This window comes from Martes martes (assembly GCF_963455335.1).
Source record: "Martes martes genome assembly, chromosome: 9".
Lineage (NCBI taxonomy): Eukaryota > Metazoa > Chordata > Mammalia > Carnivora > Mustelidae > Martes > Martes martes.
The window spans coordinates 99,546,992-99,562,913 of NC_137896.1; the positions used below are offsets into that span (position 1 = coordinate 99,546,992).

Sequence of the window (15,922 nt, forward strand, 5' to 3'; positions counted from 1 at the left end):
GGAGCCACACACTTTACAGCGGCCCAGCACGGCGTGGCACCTGGGTCCATGTGAGCCCACGGGGAAGCTGTCTAAGGAAGTTCAAACCCTGGCTTCGGTCAAACTGTTTAAAAAAAATTTTTTTTTTCAGGTTTCAAGTAGACCCTGAAAGACGAGGGGCTGGAGCTGAGGGCTGGGCCGGGGAAGGGCTGGCCTTCCCTGAGTCACAGACAGCCACAGACTATCTTCCCGAGTCTCAAGTTTCAACTCTGTCACTTAGCTGGCGAACATTTCCAAGCATTTTCTTTGAAACAGTATTTTATAAAACAGAAAGCAAAATCCATAGAAAATGTGAAGTCACCAATCCAGAGAAATACTATTTGGTGATGCCGGAGACTCTGAGCTTGACCCCAGGGCCCCAGAGATCCAAGGGCCCCTGTGTGCGCTGTGATGGGCTCCCCACCCTGTGTGTGCTGGGAGAGGGGGGCAGATGCTGAAGACAGCAGAGCTGCCGGGGACCAGGACCACAGACGTGGTGAACGCAGGTGAGAACTGGACAGGGCAAGGCGGGAGCAAAGTAGCTGCTGACCCTCGGATAACCAAGACAGAAGCTGGAACGAGCCTGTGTTCCGAAGGAAGCTACTGGCACTTGATGTCTCTCCAAGAGTCCCTCACCAGCTGTCTGGAGTGCGGCCCCCTGGCAAGATGAGGCACCATCCGCTGTCGCTCCCTGCAGGCATCCCCCACTGACGTCTCCACCTAGCAGCATCCAAGGACATTTCGGGGAGATTACAGACTTTTCTTTTTTTTTTTTAAGTGCTCAAATTAAGTAGACTATGAGAGCTCCTCAAAAGCTTTTATTCTTTTTTTTTTTTGACCTGCACACTACCTGATACACACTGCCAGGTAGGCATTTTTAAAAAAAACTTTTTTTTTTTTTAAATAGGCAATTTATAACACTGGGAGTATTTTATTTCAGTGTTTCAGAAAATGTGACTATTCTTGGAAAGGGTTTATCCTTCTACAACTCTGGAGAACAGAGATTGTGTGCTAAATTTTATAAGCCACCGATTAACATTTAAGTGCTTTGGAAGGGCAGTAAAAAACAAAACAAAACAAAAAAAACCTCTCAGGAAATTCAAGAGCTGGCATCATTTCAGGGGAGAGAGTTGCTTCTGTAGCCCACGGTGGCTTCGCATATTCTGAAAATGCAGAAAATGTCTTCTGTGTCCCTCCCCGGCCAGGGACAGCTAGGACAGCTCCTCTGGTGGATGGCAGGGGAAGGCAGAAGGCAGACCAACAGAGAGGGGCCGGGGACTTCTCCAACCTGCCCAGGCCTCATGCAGCAGCACGGCTAACCTAGTACCCATGGTTTAGCTACTGAGCACGTCATCCCGGAAGCGCCTCGGACATGCGTCCCGCCAAACAGTGACAGGGAATCAGAATCTGGCATTCAGGGCTCTCATCGAACGAGTGACCTCCATTCTCCTTCCACTCAGTTACCTGGTATTCTATGTGCAGTAGACACGGACAGAGTTTTTACAAATTAAATAACATTCTTAAAACACAATAAAACATCATTACATACAAGTCTCTTTGAAAAATCTTTCCAAGTCAGTTCTCAAAATTATCTTACAAAATGTTGTGCAAAAACACTGACCTCAAATAAATAGTGGGGACAGAGTGGGAAGAGTGAAACTTATCATTTTTTTTAAATTAAAAGTTAAAAACACCAGCTGCACTTCAAAGGATTTGCAGGATGCAGTCATGGAGAAGGCTCTGAAAACCAGCCTTCAGAGTCGGAGCTGCATTGTCAGATGAGGTTTGTTTGTGCTCAGAATTCACAATGGATGCCTCCGCTGAGATCCTCCACCACACCCTCTTTGACCAGCCTGACGAGGAATCTGGTCTCCGTTGTCACATTATGCATGGTTTGAAAGTTCATGGCAGCCATGCAGAGATTGTCAAAGTAGTGCAAAGGTGTTTTGGGTTGATTGAGGTCATATCCAAAGCCTGCCAAGCTGACTTCATCACACAGGTGCGTGGCTAGGACGACAGCAATGACACCAATGGTGGGCACATTCTGAAAAAGAGGAAAAGACAAGGCTTAGGGCCATTCACTGGTTTCCAAGTGGCACGCATGCTCTGTCAGTCACAGACACTGCCAGGAGGCTGCCATTTAATACAGCGCACAGTTTCATTAATCACAGAATCCTGAAGTCTGAATCTGGACTGTAACGTGGTCTGTGATGTGAAAATCTTTGAACACACCACCGAGATGTTGCCTGGCAGGTCCTCTTGCACCAAACAAAAACGTGTTCTTTGTAAGACTTCTACCTCCTGGTCTAATACGTGATGACCAGAACTGCGAAGCAAGTCCATTTCCTTTCTGACACGGTGAGTATCTATAAGTTTTGCTCTGGAACTAGGAAAGTCCACAGGACTGTCTCCCATCCTTCTTGGGACCTGTTTCTGGAGGCCGGCCCTTCCTTGCTGGCTCCTGTGGACGGTCTCTGCCTGAGAACAGAGCAGCTTCCGCTTCCGCCAGCGAAGACTTCTCACCTGAAACTACATCCCACCGAAGGCCCTCCTTTGCTTTTCTGGCAAATAACGCTTCTAGGCCATTTTCACATAGACAGCTGCTAAGCCAGTTTCTGCCCACCCTCTGTGTGGGCAATTTTTAGGCCCAAATGAAGGGTTTCCATATTTGTTCCTTCTAAAATGTATCCTACTGACGGTAGCTTAATGTGCCAAATGTCTGAACGTTGTGGATTCTGATATCACCACTCCCTCCCTTACATCTGCTATCTTGCCCCTTGCCAATCTGGAATGGTGCTTTCTGGATCTCTGTCCCAGTCTTGGGCAAAATCGGTACACAGGGCAGAGAGAAGTACAGAAGGCCCTAGAGCAGTCAAAGCACTCCCTGAAGGGCACCGGTTACCTACCATGACACTCGGTTGCACAGTCTTTCATGTGTAAATGTACCCACTTTGTTCATCCTACTTGAGTCTGTGGCTTCCAGAAACAACTCTCCTTTTCCGTCAATTGGAACAACAGTGAACCCTTCAGAGTTGATAGTTTAAATGGATTAAGGAAGCTCTACGGAACTCATTTATTCAAAGCCACCTTCTGCTCCTTGATGTGTGGCATCTGCATCACTCGTTAAAAGAAGCTCAACAGTTGCTAAAGACAAGAGAAATTAACCCAAAGGAAGATGTCTTCCTGTTTAGCCACAGGACCCTACAGCAGTGTCCTCTCTTACCTGTGGCCGGCTCTGTACCTGGCCCATCGGGAAAACTCAATCAGTGTTTATAGAAGGAGTACGTGAAACCAGCCGCACAGAGGGGCCGTGTATGGAGAGCAGCTCAGAAGCCATGAAGAACCGCTCAGAGCATGTTCTTTCCAGAACGGACCCCCTAGGATCACACCCCCTCATCCACCAGACCTCCCTCCCTGCTGGAAAGCCGTGTGCATCAACGCCAGCCCCGTCCGCTGTTTATTTCCAAGCTTTTCTCTATGCATCTCTATACACATATTTTTACTTTTAAACAAAAATGGGACAGTATACATGCTCGGTAACTTGATTTTCTTGTTTATTACAGTATGGAGGTGTTTTCTTACCCATTCGTTTTCCTGCATCCTTAACACTCACACAATACTGCATCAGCTATACACAATACGTTTAAATCACCCCCTAATGGGAAAAGGTCAGGCCATTTTCAGTCCTTTGCGGTTAACATTATGGTGAACGTACTACAATACCCACCTTTGTAGATTTTGCTTTTATCTCTTTTTTAAAGATTTTATTTTTAAGTAATCTGTACACCCAAATGTGGGGTTCAAACTCACAACCCCAAGACCAAGAGTCACACGCTCACTGCCTGAGCCAGCCAGGTGTCCCTTTAATTTTCTTATGATAACATTTTTAGAGTAAAATTGCTGGGTCAAAACTGTTCACATTCACATTTAAAGCTGATAAGTACTGCCAAACTACCCTCCAATTTATAATTCTACCTGTATTCCTGCCAAGCAAGGACATTACCTAGCCCTTAAATCTTTGCTAAGAAAATAGGGGAAAATGTTACTGTGGCTCTAATTTACTTTTATTTAATTCCTGCCAACGTTGAACATTTTATCATGTATTTCTTGGCTGTATTAATTTCTTCTTTTGTGAAATGTCTGTTTGTATCTTTTCCCCATTTTTTTTCCATTGGCCCAGCTTTTCTTTTTGATTTAGTAAGATCTTATACTTTGGGAGTATTTACTATCGTATATATGATAAAACTTACCCTGCTTATTTTGTGTTGTTTCTGATATCTTTTGCTGTTCAGTAACTTCATATTTCATGTAATTCAATTTGCTAATTTTTTAAAGGTTATTTTTAAAATAAAACTCTACCTACAGGGCGCCTGGGTGGCTCAGTTGGTTGTGTCTGCCTTCAGCTCAGGTCATGATCCCAGGGTCCTGGGACCGAGCCCCACATCGGGCTTCTTGCTCTGCAGGAAGCCTGTTTCTCCTTCTGCCTTTGCCCCTCCCCACTGCTCGTTCCCTCTCTCTCTCAAATGAATAAATAAACTCTTTTAAAAAAATTAATTTCATTTCTTAAAAATAAAAATCAACCTACAAACCACAAATGAGCATTTGTTTATGTTTAAAAAATACTATGAAATTTAATAAAGACACAGAGTAGTTGAGAAGATACAGAAATCTAAGGATAGTGAAAACTCTCTATAACTTCAGAATCTTGCCAAAGTCCTCTTTTTTAAAAAACTGTTTTGTTGTAATTGATGTTAAGAGTTACATTAAAAGTTGTAAGTTCATGGGCGCCTGGGTGGCTCAGTGGGTTAAAGCCTCTGTCTTCGGCTCAGGTCATGATCTCAGGGTCCTGGGATGGAGCCCCGCATGGAGCCCCGCATTGAGCCCCTCTCTGCCTACTTGTGATCTCTGCCTGTCAAATAAATAAATAAATAAAATTTAAAAAAAAATTAGGGGAAAGTAATTTCTTTAAAAAAAAAAAACAAAGTTGTAAGTTCACGTCCTGGGGGAATCCTACGTGCTCCCATGTGGGGAAATGCAGCAAAGCAACTTTTTTTTTTAAAAGATTTTATTTCTTTATTTGACACAGAGAGAGAGAGATCACAAGTAGGCAGAGAGGCAGGCAGAGAGGATGGGAGGAAGCAGGTTCCCCGCTAAGCAAAGAGCCCGATATGGGGCTCGATCCCAGGACCCTGAGACCATGACCTGGGCTGAAGGCAGAGGCTTAACCCACTGAGCCGCCCAGGCACCCCATAAAGCAATGTATTATATGATGAATCCAATCACACACCCCAACAGCTGCTGGTGAGGGGCAGAGCCACCCTCTTCTGAGACGGAAACAGCACTACCTCCTGACCAGAAACACTGGTCCTGGACATGCTCCTGCAGTGGGCAGAACCTACATGGCCCTCTCAGCCTCCCCATGGATAGAGCAGCAGGAGAGCCCCCGAGAGGGAAGAGCACCTGAGAAAAATGGTGGCCTGCTAAGGGAAGAGCTTCAGCTGTGCTCCCAGTGAGCTGGGCAGACAAGCCTCAGGCTGTAGCCAGAGCTGGAGTTAGCTGTTACCAGAGCAGTGCAAAGAACTAGTTTTTGTTTCAAGGAGCCTATTTAGGGATTTGTTTTTCCTAGTAAGCACAGAATGCTTCAAGATTTACACAGGTGTTTTAAAGAACATTTTAAATTAGAATTTGATTCATGGCTGGGGGAGCACCTGGGTGTCTCAGTTGGTTAAGCGTCTGCCTTTGGCTCAGCTCATGATCTCAGGGTCCTGGGATCGAGTCCCACACTGGGCTCCCTGTTTGGCAGGAAGCCTGTTTCTCCCTTTCTCCCTCTCCCTCTGCTCCTCCTCTTCTCTCATGCTCTCTCTCTCAAATAAATAAAATCTTAAAAAAAAGAGAGAATTTGATGTATTGGGAAAACAGAAGAACCTACCAATCTGTCAACTGGTTACTGGTTGACCACATCTAAGAGTCTAATTCAGTGTCTGCAAATAGTGATGCTGACCAGCCCCAGGTATCTGCTACGCAATATCTCAGGCCCCCAACGTAAGAAGTGCCCCGCCCCCACTTCTAAATTCCTTGCTTTCCCTTATATACAGAGATTTTGCTTAAAAGTTTAAGAATGGGATGGCCTCAGTCAGTTTAGTACCCAACGTTTGATCTCAGCTCTGGTCTTGATCTCAGGGTCATGAGTTTAAACTCTGCATTAAAAAAAAGAAGGGGGGGGCGCACCTGGGTGGCTCAGTGGGTTAAGGCCTCTGCCTTCAGCTCAGGTCATGATCCCAGGGTCCTGGGATCAAGCCCTGCATCGGGCTCTCTGCTTGGCAGGGAGCCTGCTTCCCCCCCTCTCTCTGCCTACCTTTCTGCCTACTTGTGATCTCTGTCAAATAAATAAATAAAATCTTTAAAAATAAGAAGTTTAAGGATGATTTCCACTGCTTTTAAAAAAGTTATTTTTAAAGACACAGGCTTAGCTATTCAACTCATAAAGAAACCAGTAATAAAGGCATTGCCATCCTCCCGGTATCAGCACTGGCTTTGCAGGAAAAGAATTTCTTTCTTTTTTTTTTTTTTCAAAAAGATATTTATTTATTTATTTATTTATTTGACAGACAGAGATCACAAGTAGGCAGAGAGGCAGGCAGAGAGAGAGAGGGGAAAGCAGGCTCCCTGCTGAGCAGACAGCCCGATTCGATTCGGGGCTCGATCCCAGGACCCTGAGATCATGACCTGAGCTGAAGGCAGAGGCTTTAACCCATTGAGCCACCCAGGCGCACCCCCTGCAGGAAAAGAATTTCTATTGCAGTGAAAGAACTACAGAGAGCACAGAGGTTCTCAAATTAGGCTGCAAAATAAAACCGCCCAGGGGACTTTGAAAATCCCAAAGTACAGACCACAGTTACATAGAAAGTTTGGAATGGGACCCAAGCATCAACGGAAAAACACTGCTCTAGGGGGCAAACTTTATTTACCATCACCTCTAAAGTGAGGGTAAATGTCAAGTCTGACCTGAGCGGCCCAGAGTTAAAAATGCAAAGAACTTTCCAGACCACCAAAGTGCCTTTCACTCTGGAGTCCCAGGGTCAGAACACCTTAAATAGTATCTCAGTGACCTAGATGTTAACATGTGGACTATACGAAGAGATGAGTCACCAAGGGAGAAGCCAAGTAAAAGGGGTCCTGAAGTCAAGATGCAGAACAGCCAACACTCACCGAGCCTGTGATCACTGACTATGTTTCTACACCAGGAGATGCTTCTGGGAATATAATTGAGCCTACGTGAAATTTGTACGGAGGCCTCCCTTCCAACACAGAGATGAACAGTTAACTTTCCATTGCAACAAAGTACCTTATCTCGGCCCCAGAACCTTGACTGGGGCTCCGAGTACTGAAGGATGTCAAAGGCAGTCTCTTTGATAATAACTGGATTCAAAATCCTGAAGTGTTTCGGCTGCAGTGGGATTTTTTCCGCCACCTGCTTCCAAAAGAAGAGCCGCACCCAAAATGGCTAAGGGAAGAAAGCAAGCAATCATTAGGGGGACTGAATAAAGCTATCTGCCATCAGAAGGCGAGCATGCACCCCTGCTAAGCAGCCCAGAGATGTGGGTGGGACCCCACGTGGGCTGGGGGGCTGCACTCCGCAGCACAGTCCCTGAGACGGACGCGTCTGATGCCCCCACTCAGAGGAGCAATCTCAAAGGACCTGGTTTACGAAGGTGGCACTGGACAAGAAGAGGAAGGGCAGAACCAGCTCTGGTTTGTTTGGAGAAGATATTCCCCAGGGAATGATCCCGAAAAGGATCATGTGTCCCCAGGAAGACCAGGTGAACAGATCTAATTTAAGGGTATTTAAGTGCCATGAGTGTCCCACTTAGATCAGACCCTACCTCTGCATCCTCCCTCGGCTGACTTGGTCTAGTTCCTAGTTCTGTGAAGTCTCCTGGTAACTGACTGCAAGTCACCTCCCACGTGCTTCATCTTCCAACTAGACCAACTTCTACCCAATGGAAAATCCAGAAGATCATGATAAGCTATATCAGGCTTTGCAGACAGAAATTCTCCATCAGATGGTGCTTATATGAAAAGTCTAATATATCCTATTAACTTTACAGAAAGCTAGTTTTTATGTGCGTCTATAAATGTGACAGTTGACCTCTGAAATTTGTTTCAGCAATTATGCTGAATTATGGTGGGGTGGCCATAAAATAATATGATCAATCATTATAAGGAACAAAAGTGAATATGGCCAAGTTCATGCAGGCCATTTCCTCAACATCTGCCCCTCCAGAATTCTGTGCATTTCCTCCAACAAGGGGACCGCCAGCACAACATTTTTAGACAATCTCTTGGGGAACATTCCTAGAGGTTTTACATATATCCTTTTGAAAATCCGCAATAATGGTTTATATTCATCCCAGTAAATGTAATTTCTGGATTAGCCAAAAGACATGTAAATTCAAACCTGGTGAACAAGGTAGGTGAGCAGTAATAAGAATTTTGGTCCAAAACCTGATATTCCCATTAAGTGATGATCACAATTTCCATGTGACTTAATCTTAAATTCTGAAAGTAGTTCCCAAAAAGGAGTACTGACGGTTTCTACAAAGGCAGTAGTTATTTAAAAGACAACACAAAAGTATAATTGACCCTTGAATGACACGGGGATTACGGGCACCACCATCTCCTCCCCGAGTAGCTGAAATCCACAGAGAACTTCTAACTCCCCAAAAACTTAACTACTAGTAGCCTACTGCTAACCAGAGGCCTTACCGATAATCTAAACAGTTAACACATATTTTGTGTATGTATTATATATTGTATTCTTACAATAAAGCAAGCTAGAAAAAGGAAAACGTTATTAAGAAAATCAAAAGGAAGAGAAAATGCCTTTACAGTACTGCACTGTGTTTATCAAAAACCATCTGTGTACTAGTGGACACATGCAGTTCAAACCCATGCTGTTCAGGGGTCAACTGTATACATTCCACTGTGTTTGTTTAAAAATAGAAGTCTGTAATTACAGTTAGAGACCCCTCCACTTTTTGCGAAGGAACACTGGAGAGCTGAATTTCTAGTGCTTACCAGGGTTTCGTTTTTTACCATTGCTTGAAGCCAGTTGAAGTCAACACTCTTAAATAAAACAGCAACAAACAAGTCATTGGAATAATATTCAAGGTCAGACAGTGGTGCACCCTCTGGATAAGTCATCCTGATAGTAGTTTTATTACCAACATGCTCCGAATATCCTTCAACTGGTGCACTGTTTAACCTATTTGAATAAAAAAGACAAAGATAAATGAAAAAGCAAGTCATCAACTACTTCATCACATCGTGCAAGATCCCTTCGTTGAGTCCCCCCCACCCCATGTCTATAGTGCTGGGAGTGAGCTGTGGGTTGGGGGGTAAGGCCTCCCTCCCAGCAGCCTTGAGTCCCTGAGGGACGCCCACAACTCCTCTATGAATGTCAAGCAATTCCAAATAATCCTGCCATTTTAAGCCCAAACATATTATATTTTGGGCATCAGTAATGTTTCCTTGAAAGCTTCCCACCGTGCTCAGATATTAGGGGTTCTTGCCAGAATTTCAGAAAGGCAATCAGAAAGCAAACTGAGAAACCAGGCGAGGCAGACCCAAACCACAATTGTAGTGACAGGGTTGGGACCAAGGAGGGCATCAGGCCCAGGTGCATCCTTAGAGCAAGGACTTGGGACACTTAAAACTGTTAGATCAACAAAGGCTCTTCCCAGTGTCATAGTTTTGGAGCAGATTCTAAGAATTCTTTTGAAAGCACCACACTCCACCTAGTTAAAGAGTTTAGTAATCTCACAGTCTGTTTGGTTCTTCCCTTGTATTATCACACTTGTGTTATCACATCTGTATTATCACACCTAGATCTCGGCTTTCTTCTCTATTCTACTGCCCCTTCTTCTAGATCTGATAACTACCTCTGGATTATCAAAAGATATTACACATGAGACCAAATGAAAGGCATGCCCCTGAGGCAGTTATCCCCCCCCACCTTTCTTTTCTTTTTAATTTTTATTTTAATATTATTTTTTTAAATTAATTTATTTGACAGAGAGAGAGACACAGGGAGAGAGGGAACACAAGCAGAGGGAGTGGGAGAGGGAGAAGCAGGCTTCTGGCTGAGCAGAGAGCCTGATGTGGGACTCAATCCCAGGACCCTGGGATCATGACCTGAGCCGAAGGCAGAGGCTCAACAACTGAGCCAAGCAGGCGCCCTTTCTCTTTTTTAAAATAAAGGACATTATATGAGTACATATATAGAACCTGTATTTTCTTGGTGTTCATTTCCTAATTCCGCATACTGTTCTGTGGTTCTTCAGTTCTAGAATAGAATGTCCTTATTCTTGGGAAATGCACACGGATTTATTCAGGGGTAAAGGGGCTTGATACTTGCAGCTAACTATCAAAGGGTTCAGAAAAGGGTAATAGTATAGATAGAGAGAAAATCATAAAGCACTGTGATAAAGTTGTTACCAGCTGGAGAATGTGGCGGGAAGGGTGAATGGGAGGGTCTCTGTACTATTCCTGCAACTTTTCTGTTAAATTTGGAATTGTTTCAAACCTAAAAGTTATTCCCTCACAACGTGCAGCTTCTTAACTGATACTCTCCTTCATAATCAGGCTAAGCCACCATTTCTCTGTCCGCGGCACTCAGTGGCCTCCCAGTGGCCACGTATGAAGTCCACACTCCCCAGTCTGGTGCCATGTGGACCACCACTGGGCATCAGGCCACCTTCCCGCCCCTTGCCCACTCTCTCAGCTCCACTCTCCTTGGAGAGAACAAAGTGGAGTCTCTCACGTCAGGCAGGGCCCTGAGTCTAGCAATGATGCGGGTAGGTAAGGTAGAGCAGCTAGGAGAGATCGCCGGGACCCGCGTCAGCTGACGCCCCGGGACTGCTAAGGAGCAGAACCACAGGTGGTCTGCAGGGCCCCAAGACGAATTTAACCCCTTTAAAGGGGGAGGACTTTGGCAGCAAACTATCAGACGCCTCAGGCCTGACCCCACTCTACCTGACCACTTAAAAAAGGCAACTGCCACTGAAGGCTCCGCCTGACTGATGTCTGAGCAGAACCAAGAGCCTTCCCTGCTGGAACATCGGAAGGAGGAAGTGCCCAGAGCTGAGCCGGACGTGACCGAGGCCTTATCTCAACCGCGTGCCCCAGACTGACTTCGCATTTGGTTCCTTCACTCCCTGTGCCCTTCTGTTTACCTTGTTTTTGTGTTCTGTTTACCTTGTGGCTTGTCTGTATGCTCTGTCAAAAGCCAAGTTTAATCACATGGTGAACTGTCATTTGAGTTTGGAATTCTGAACCTGCTTTCTGACTATGATTTAACTTTGCTCTAGGACTGAATAAAGCCGACACAGTGGAAAGATACACTCATGTGTGCGCCTTCCCGGCGTGCTGGGAACACTCCTCCTGCCAGGGTGAGGCTCCACACCCACATTCACCCTGTCTGCCTCCTCCCCGAAGCACCCAATCCCACTGCTTCGCAGGGCCCCCTGCCTCCCCCCCCAACACCCCTCTTCTTGCCCAGAGTGTGCACCGTTGGCCCCCCCAGTTTGTCTCCTCTCTTCCTGTATGAGTCACACATGGTGGGGGAGCACAGGGCCCTGTCTGCCTGCACACAGACCTTTCAGCTGCTCGCACGGGGCCCAGGATTAGGTGCTGAAACCCTCTGACCATGCGTCTGGACGGCTGGCATCTGGCCTGGACCCTGGGCCCTCTAGTGCCTCGGCGTCCTCACTGGTGACACTAACAGTGATGGCTTCAAGGAGGAATGAGAAGCTCTAAAGCATATGACACAGCATCTGGCCCATGGAAAGCATCTGGTGCAAGGCAGCGGTTACCGCTTTCTTTACCCCAACCTTTACAGTCCTCAAAGCCCAACCCCTCTCCTACTCCCTCATCTCACGCCATGCCTGCTTTCTGACCACTGGGGCCTACCGCAACCCTTTTGCCTTTAAACCAGGCTCTTACCCGTTTCCTCCATCTCTTGGCTCTTAGCACAGTCTGGTTCTTTCTACAAACACCCTACGGCCCCTGCCCCTCCTCTTGTGCCCCCTACCTTCCTACACATTCTCCAAAAATAGGTGCTACCATTTATTGAGCGATTAGCCTATGCCCAGCATTAAATGCTTTATACTAAGTTCTAAGTGATTTACATCTGTGAACTCATGTTGTCTTCATGGTGAGGTTAGAAGGTGCGTACTGTTACTGCCTCCAGATGAGGAAACAGAGGCCCAAGACAGGTAGGAAACTCGCCTGAAATCACAGCTACTGGGGACAAAGGCATTATGTGAACACACCACGTTTAGGCTCAAAATATCTGAAATGGATCTTGTCATCCTCCCTCACTAACCAGAGATTTCCCCCAACTACTCCCATTTCTGACAGCAGTTCCACTAATGCCTAAGACCCCCCACCCCCTGACTAGAAATCTGGCTGTCCTCTGATGTTAACCAGCAAGCTGCCAGAAAGTCCCATAATTTACTTTTTCAGTATACCCCTTGGAAATGCATTAGTGTCCATTTCCACTTTCTCTGCCTCACATCAGGCCCACACACTGAGTGTGTTAACCACAACCTCGAAACCCCCAGCCCTAGCCTTTCCTGCCTTCAGGCAAACTCACACACTCGGGCTCAGTAAATCTGATGAAGACCCACCGTGCACTGTACTCCTGGTTCGGCGCATCCTTCAGATAGGGAGAATTTATTATGACATCTCAAGAGCCTTAAAAACATTCAAGCATCTTTAAGCTAACAATTCTAAGAATTCTTAGAATTATTTCCAAGGAAATAATCAGAGATGAAGACATAAGTTTGAGCTATGTAAGGCATTTTCACAATGACAAAGAAACTGAAAAATTCAAAATATCCCGCAACAGGAGAACTGCTGAATCGCTTACGATAGTCTCATTTAAAGGAATATTAAGCACTTAGAAGAGTTAATTTTCCAAGAACTATTTAATGGCCTCAGAAACTGTTCATTATTATATTAAAAAAGCAAACCATTTGATAAGAATATAAATGTACTCATTAGGGCGCCTGGGTGGCTCAGTGGGTTAAAGCCTCTGCCTTCGGCTCAGGTCATGATCCCAGGGTCCTGGGATCGAGCCCCGCATCGGGCTCTCTGCTCAGCAGGGAGCCTGCTTCCTCCTTTCTCTCTGCCTGCCTCTCTGCCTACTTGTGATCTCTGTCTGTCAGATAAATAAATAAAATCTTTAAAAAAAAATGTACTCATTAGTCCGTCTATAGAACAAAAGTGGAAAAAACACAGCAAATTCATAATGGTTGGTTATCTGGGCTCCGAGGGGTTATTTTCTTCCTTACCTTTTTCTAGATTTTTTTAATCTTTAAGAATGAACATATTTTCCTTTTATAAGGAAAACAATTTTTAGCCAGCGAAACCAGAAAGAATCTAGGATGAGTGGAGTTCAGACCGTGTGCTTCCTAGGTCCCCACCAGCCCTGCCTTGCAGGGAGCACCCATACACAGCCCTGCTCTCCAAAGCCAGGCATCCCACCAACTCACCCCCCACACTGTGCGCCCCCTCTTGGTCCTGCCTAGCTCAAGCTTCCTCCTGAATCTACCCAGCCTTCCAAACCTCACCTCCTCTGCAAAGGTTCTGCCAAATTAGGGTCAGTGTGGCACAGTGTGGGGCATCCAATCATTTCATGTTTTGGGGGCATCCATCATTTCTCAAGCAGTAAGCACCCTGTGGGCAGGGACTGGCGGTGCTCCCTGCATCCCTCCCTGTCGCTGGTGTGACGCGAACCAACAGCAGTGAGGTGGACCCTGGAGGTGAGTGCATGTACCTTATCACGACATCGAACTGGTTCAGGGCATGGCCCAGCGCTAGTCCGTGGAGGATTCCGCCACTTCCAATAACCACACAACGCCTACAGCTCTTGGCTCGCAAGTGTTCAGGCAGGTCATGCTCAGGCAGTATCTCCAAGAGGGTCTGGACTTGACTGGAGAACTTCCGGAAACCAAAAGGCGGGTCATACTTGTACTCGGCTTCGTTCACCTTGGGGGCCTCCTTCACGAAAGGTGGTAAGTCCGGGCTGTACCTGTGCTCAAACAACCGGGCCATGGACTTCTTCGCGAACTTGGGTCGGCACTCCTTTCGCAAGACTTGCTGAGCGTACTTCTGAGCTCTCTGGAATGAAATCGCATCAGTCTGAGTTGGGAAAACCTCTCAGGCATTGGAAATATCCTCTTACACACTGTGTCCTGTGATGTCTGACAGAGCTCCCTGTTGATTCCTGTCTTTCAGCACAAAATGTCTGCTTTTTAGAGTTAACTGATGCTCAGAGACGTAAAGAAATAACCTGGGAGAGTCACAGGACAGGGAACTAAACTCAACAAGAATCCTTACTTCATTATACAAGGAAAGCATGTCCTCATACTCCCACCTCCTACCCCCAGCCCAAGCTAGTTTCCCAAATTAATCTGGGGTGAGATAACATACTTTGAAGCATCTCATGTTTTATAAAACCTGTCACATGCTACCACAGGGATGAACCTTGAGCACATTATACTAAGTGAAATAAGCTAGTCATAAAAGGACTGTCTGATTCCACTTACATAAGGTCTCTAAAGTACCAGAATTTGTAGAAACAGAAAGTAGAATGATGGTTATCAGGGACTGGGGGTGGGGCAGGGGCAAATGGGGAAATGCTGTTTGATGGGTCCAGAGTTTCGATTCTGCAAGCTGCTAGAAATCCATTCCATGGCAATGTGAACACACTTAACAGGGCCGAACTGGACGTTAAAAAATGGTTGAGATGGTAAGTTTTATGGTTTTTTTTTTTTATATATAACCACAATTTGATAAAATTTCATATTTCAGGCTCTTATCTAGCAGGAAGAGAAACAGGCTGATTTATCAGTTGGGCAATGAGCTTCATAGAGTCTGGAATGCAAGTTATTCTAAATGTAATCAGGGCACAATGTCATGTCAACATAGAAGTGGTCTCGGTTTTGGACGTGAATTTCCCTGCACGTTAATGCTTTGTCTCCATAAGGAATGACCGCTGAAGGCCAAGTACAGTCGCCCAGCTGAACGAAGCACCCTGTGACGGGACATGGGGTCCAAAGGCCCACTCACCCCAGGGCTTCCTCCTGCCTCAGTCTAGCCAGATGCTGCCTCACAACCGCTTGGCGGGAAGTTCTCCCCCTCATCACTGTGCTTTTTGTCCTTATCTCCACATTCAGCAGCCTTGACCCTGCCATCCCCCTCCTCCCGCCAGGCTACTATCACACACTTACACACACACACCCACACACGCACATGCCCACACATGTGTGCATGGGTGTATGAAGTCCCAGAGTTCCTGGGGTATTTATTTTTAGGATTGAATGTGTTTTCTAAACTGTGTCTATACTATTATGAGAATTATTATTGTTGTATATTGTTTTAAATATATGCCCCAACTATGTTTTTCCTCAAAGTTTTATTAGTTTTATTGTCTGGTTCCTATATAACAAATATTTTTGGAAGAAAACACCTATCTTATTATAGCAGAAGGTCCCCTGCTCCTCCTTTTTTGAGTTACAGCTTCAAAGAGTTATCAGTACCTGGGAAGAGCACACAGTCTGCATCTTGAGGACGCGGTCCCGTTTCTGGAAAGGGGAACTGATATTCTCTGGGCACAGAAGATGCTGCAGACGCTACACGTGGTCATGGTCATGGTCTCCCATTACCGACTCTCCCACACCTTACAATATGGTCGTTAGCCTCTCACTCTGTGGGCTCAAGGTGGCATAACCAGTAAGAGGGCTGCGCTGGTGCGCTAACCTGGTCTGATGACTTCCCAGATGCCTAAAACCATAGCATCTGTCTACACAGAGCAGCAGACAAACACCACCATTGAGAA

General features: G+C 45.8%; 1 protein-coding gene across 2 annotated transcripts in view; it reads right to left on the bottom strand.

Moving 5' to 3' along the window:
- Positions 1–821: 821 nt before the first annotated feature.
- ST3GAL5 (ST3 beta-galactoside alpha-2,3-sialyltransferase 5) overlaps positions 822–15,922 on the bottom strand; it is a 49,977-nt gene continuing 34,876 nt past the window's right edge. The window contains exons 1-5 of one of the 2 annotated variants that reach the window (XM_080814127.1): positions 15,624–15,771; positions 13,859–14,202; positions 9,097–9,283; positions 7,364–7,522; positions 822–2,062 (exon numbers count right to left, since the gene is read on the bottom strand). In XM_080814127.1, the coding sequence (XP_080670253.1) occupies positions 1,814–2,062; positions 7,364–7,522; positions 9,097–9,283; positions 13,859–14,202; positions 15,624–15,647 (963 nt within the window). In that variant the 5' untranslated portion in view covers positions 15,648–15,771 and the 3' untranslated portion in view covers positions 822–1,813. Of the gene's footprint in view, positions 2,063–7,363; positions 7,523–9,096; positions 9,284–13,858; positions 14,203–15,623; positions 15,772–15,922 lie in introns of those variants that run through there. The other variant, XM_080814126.1, reaches the window with a different exon arrangement.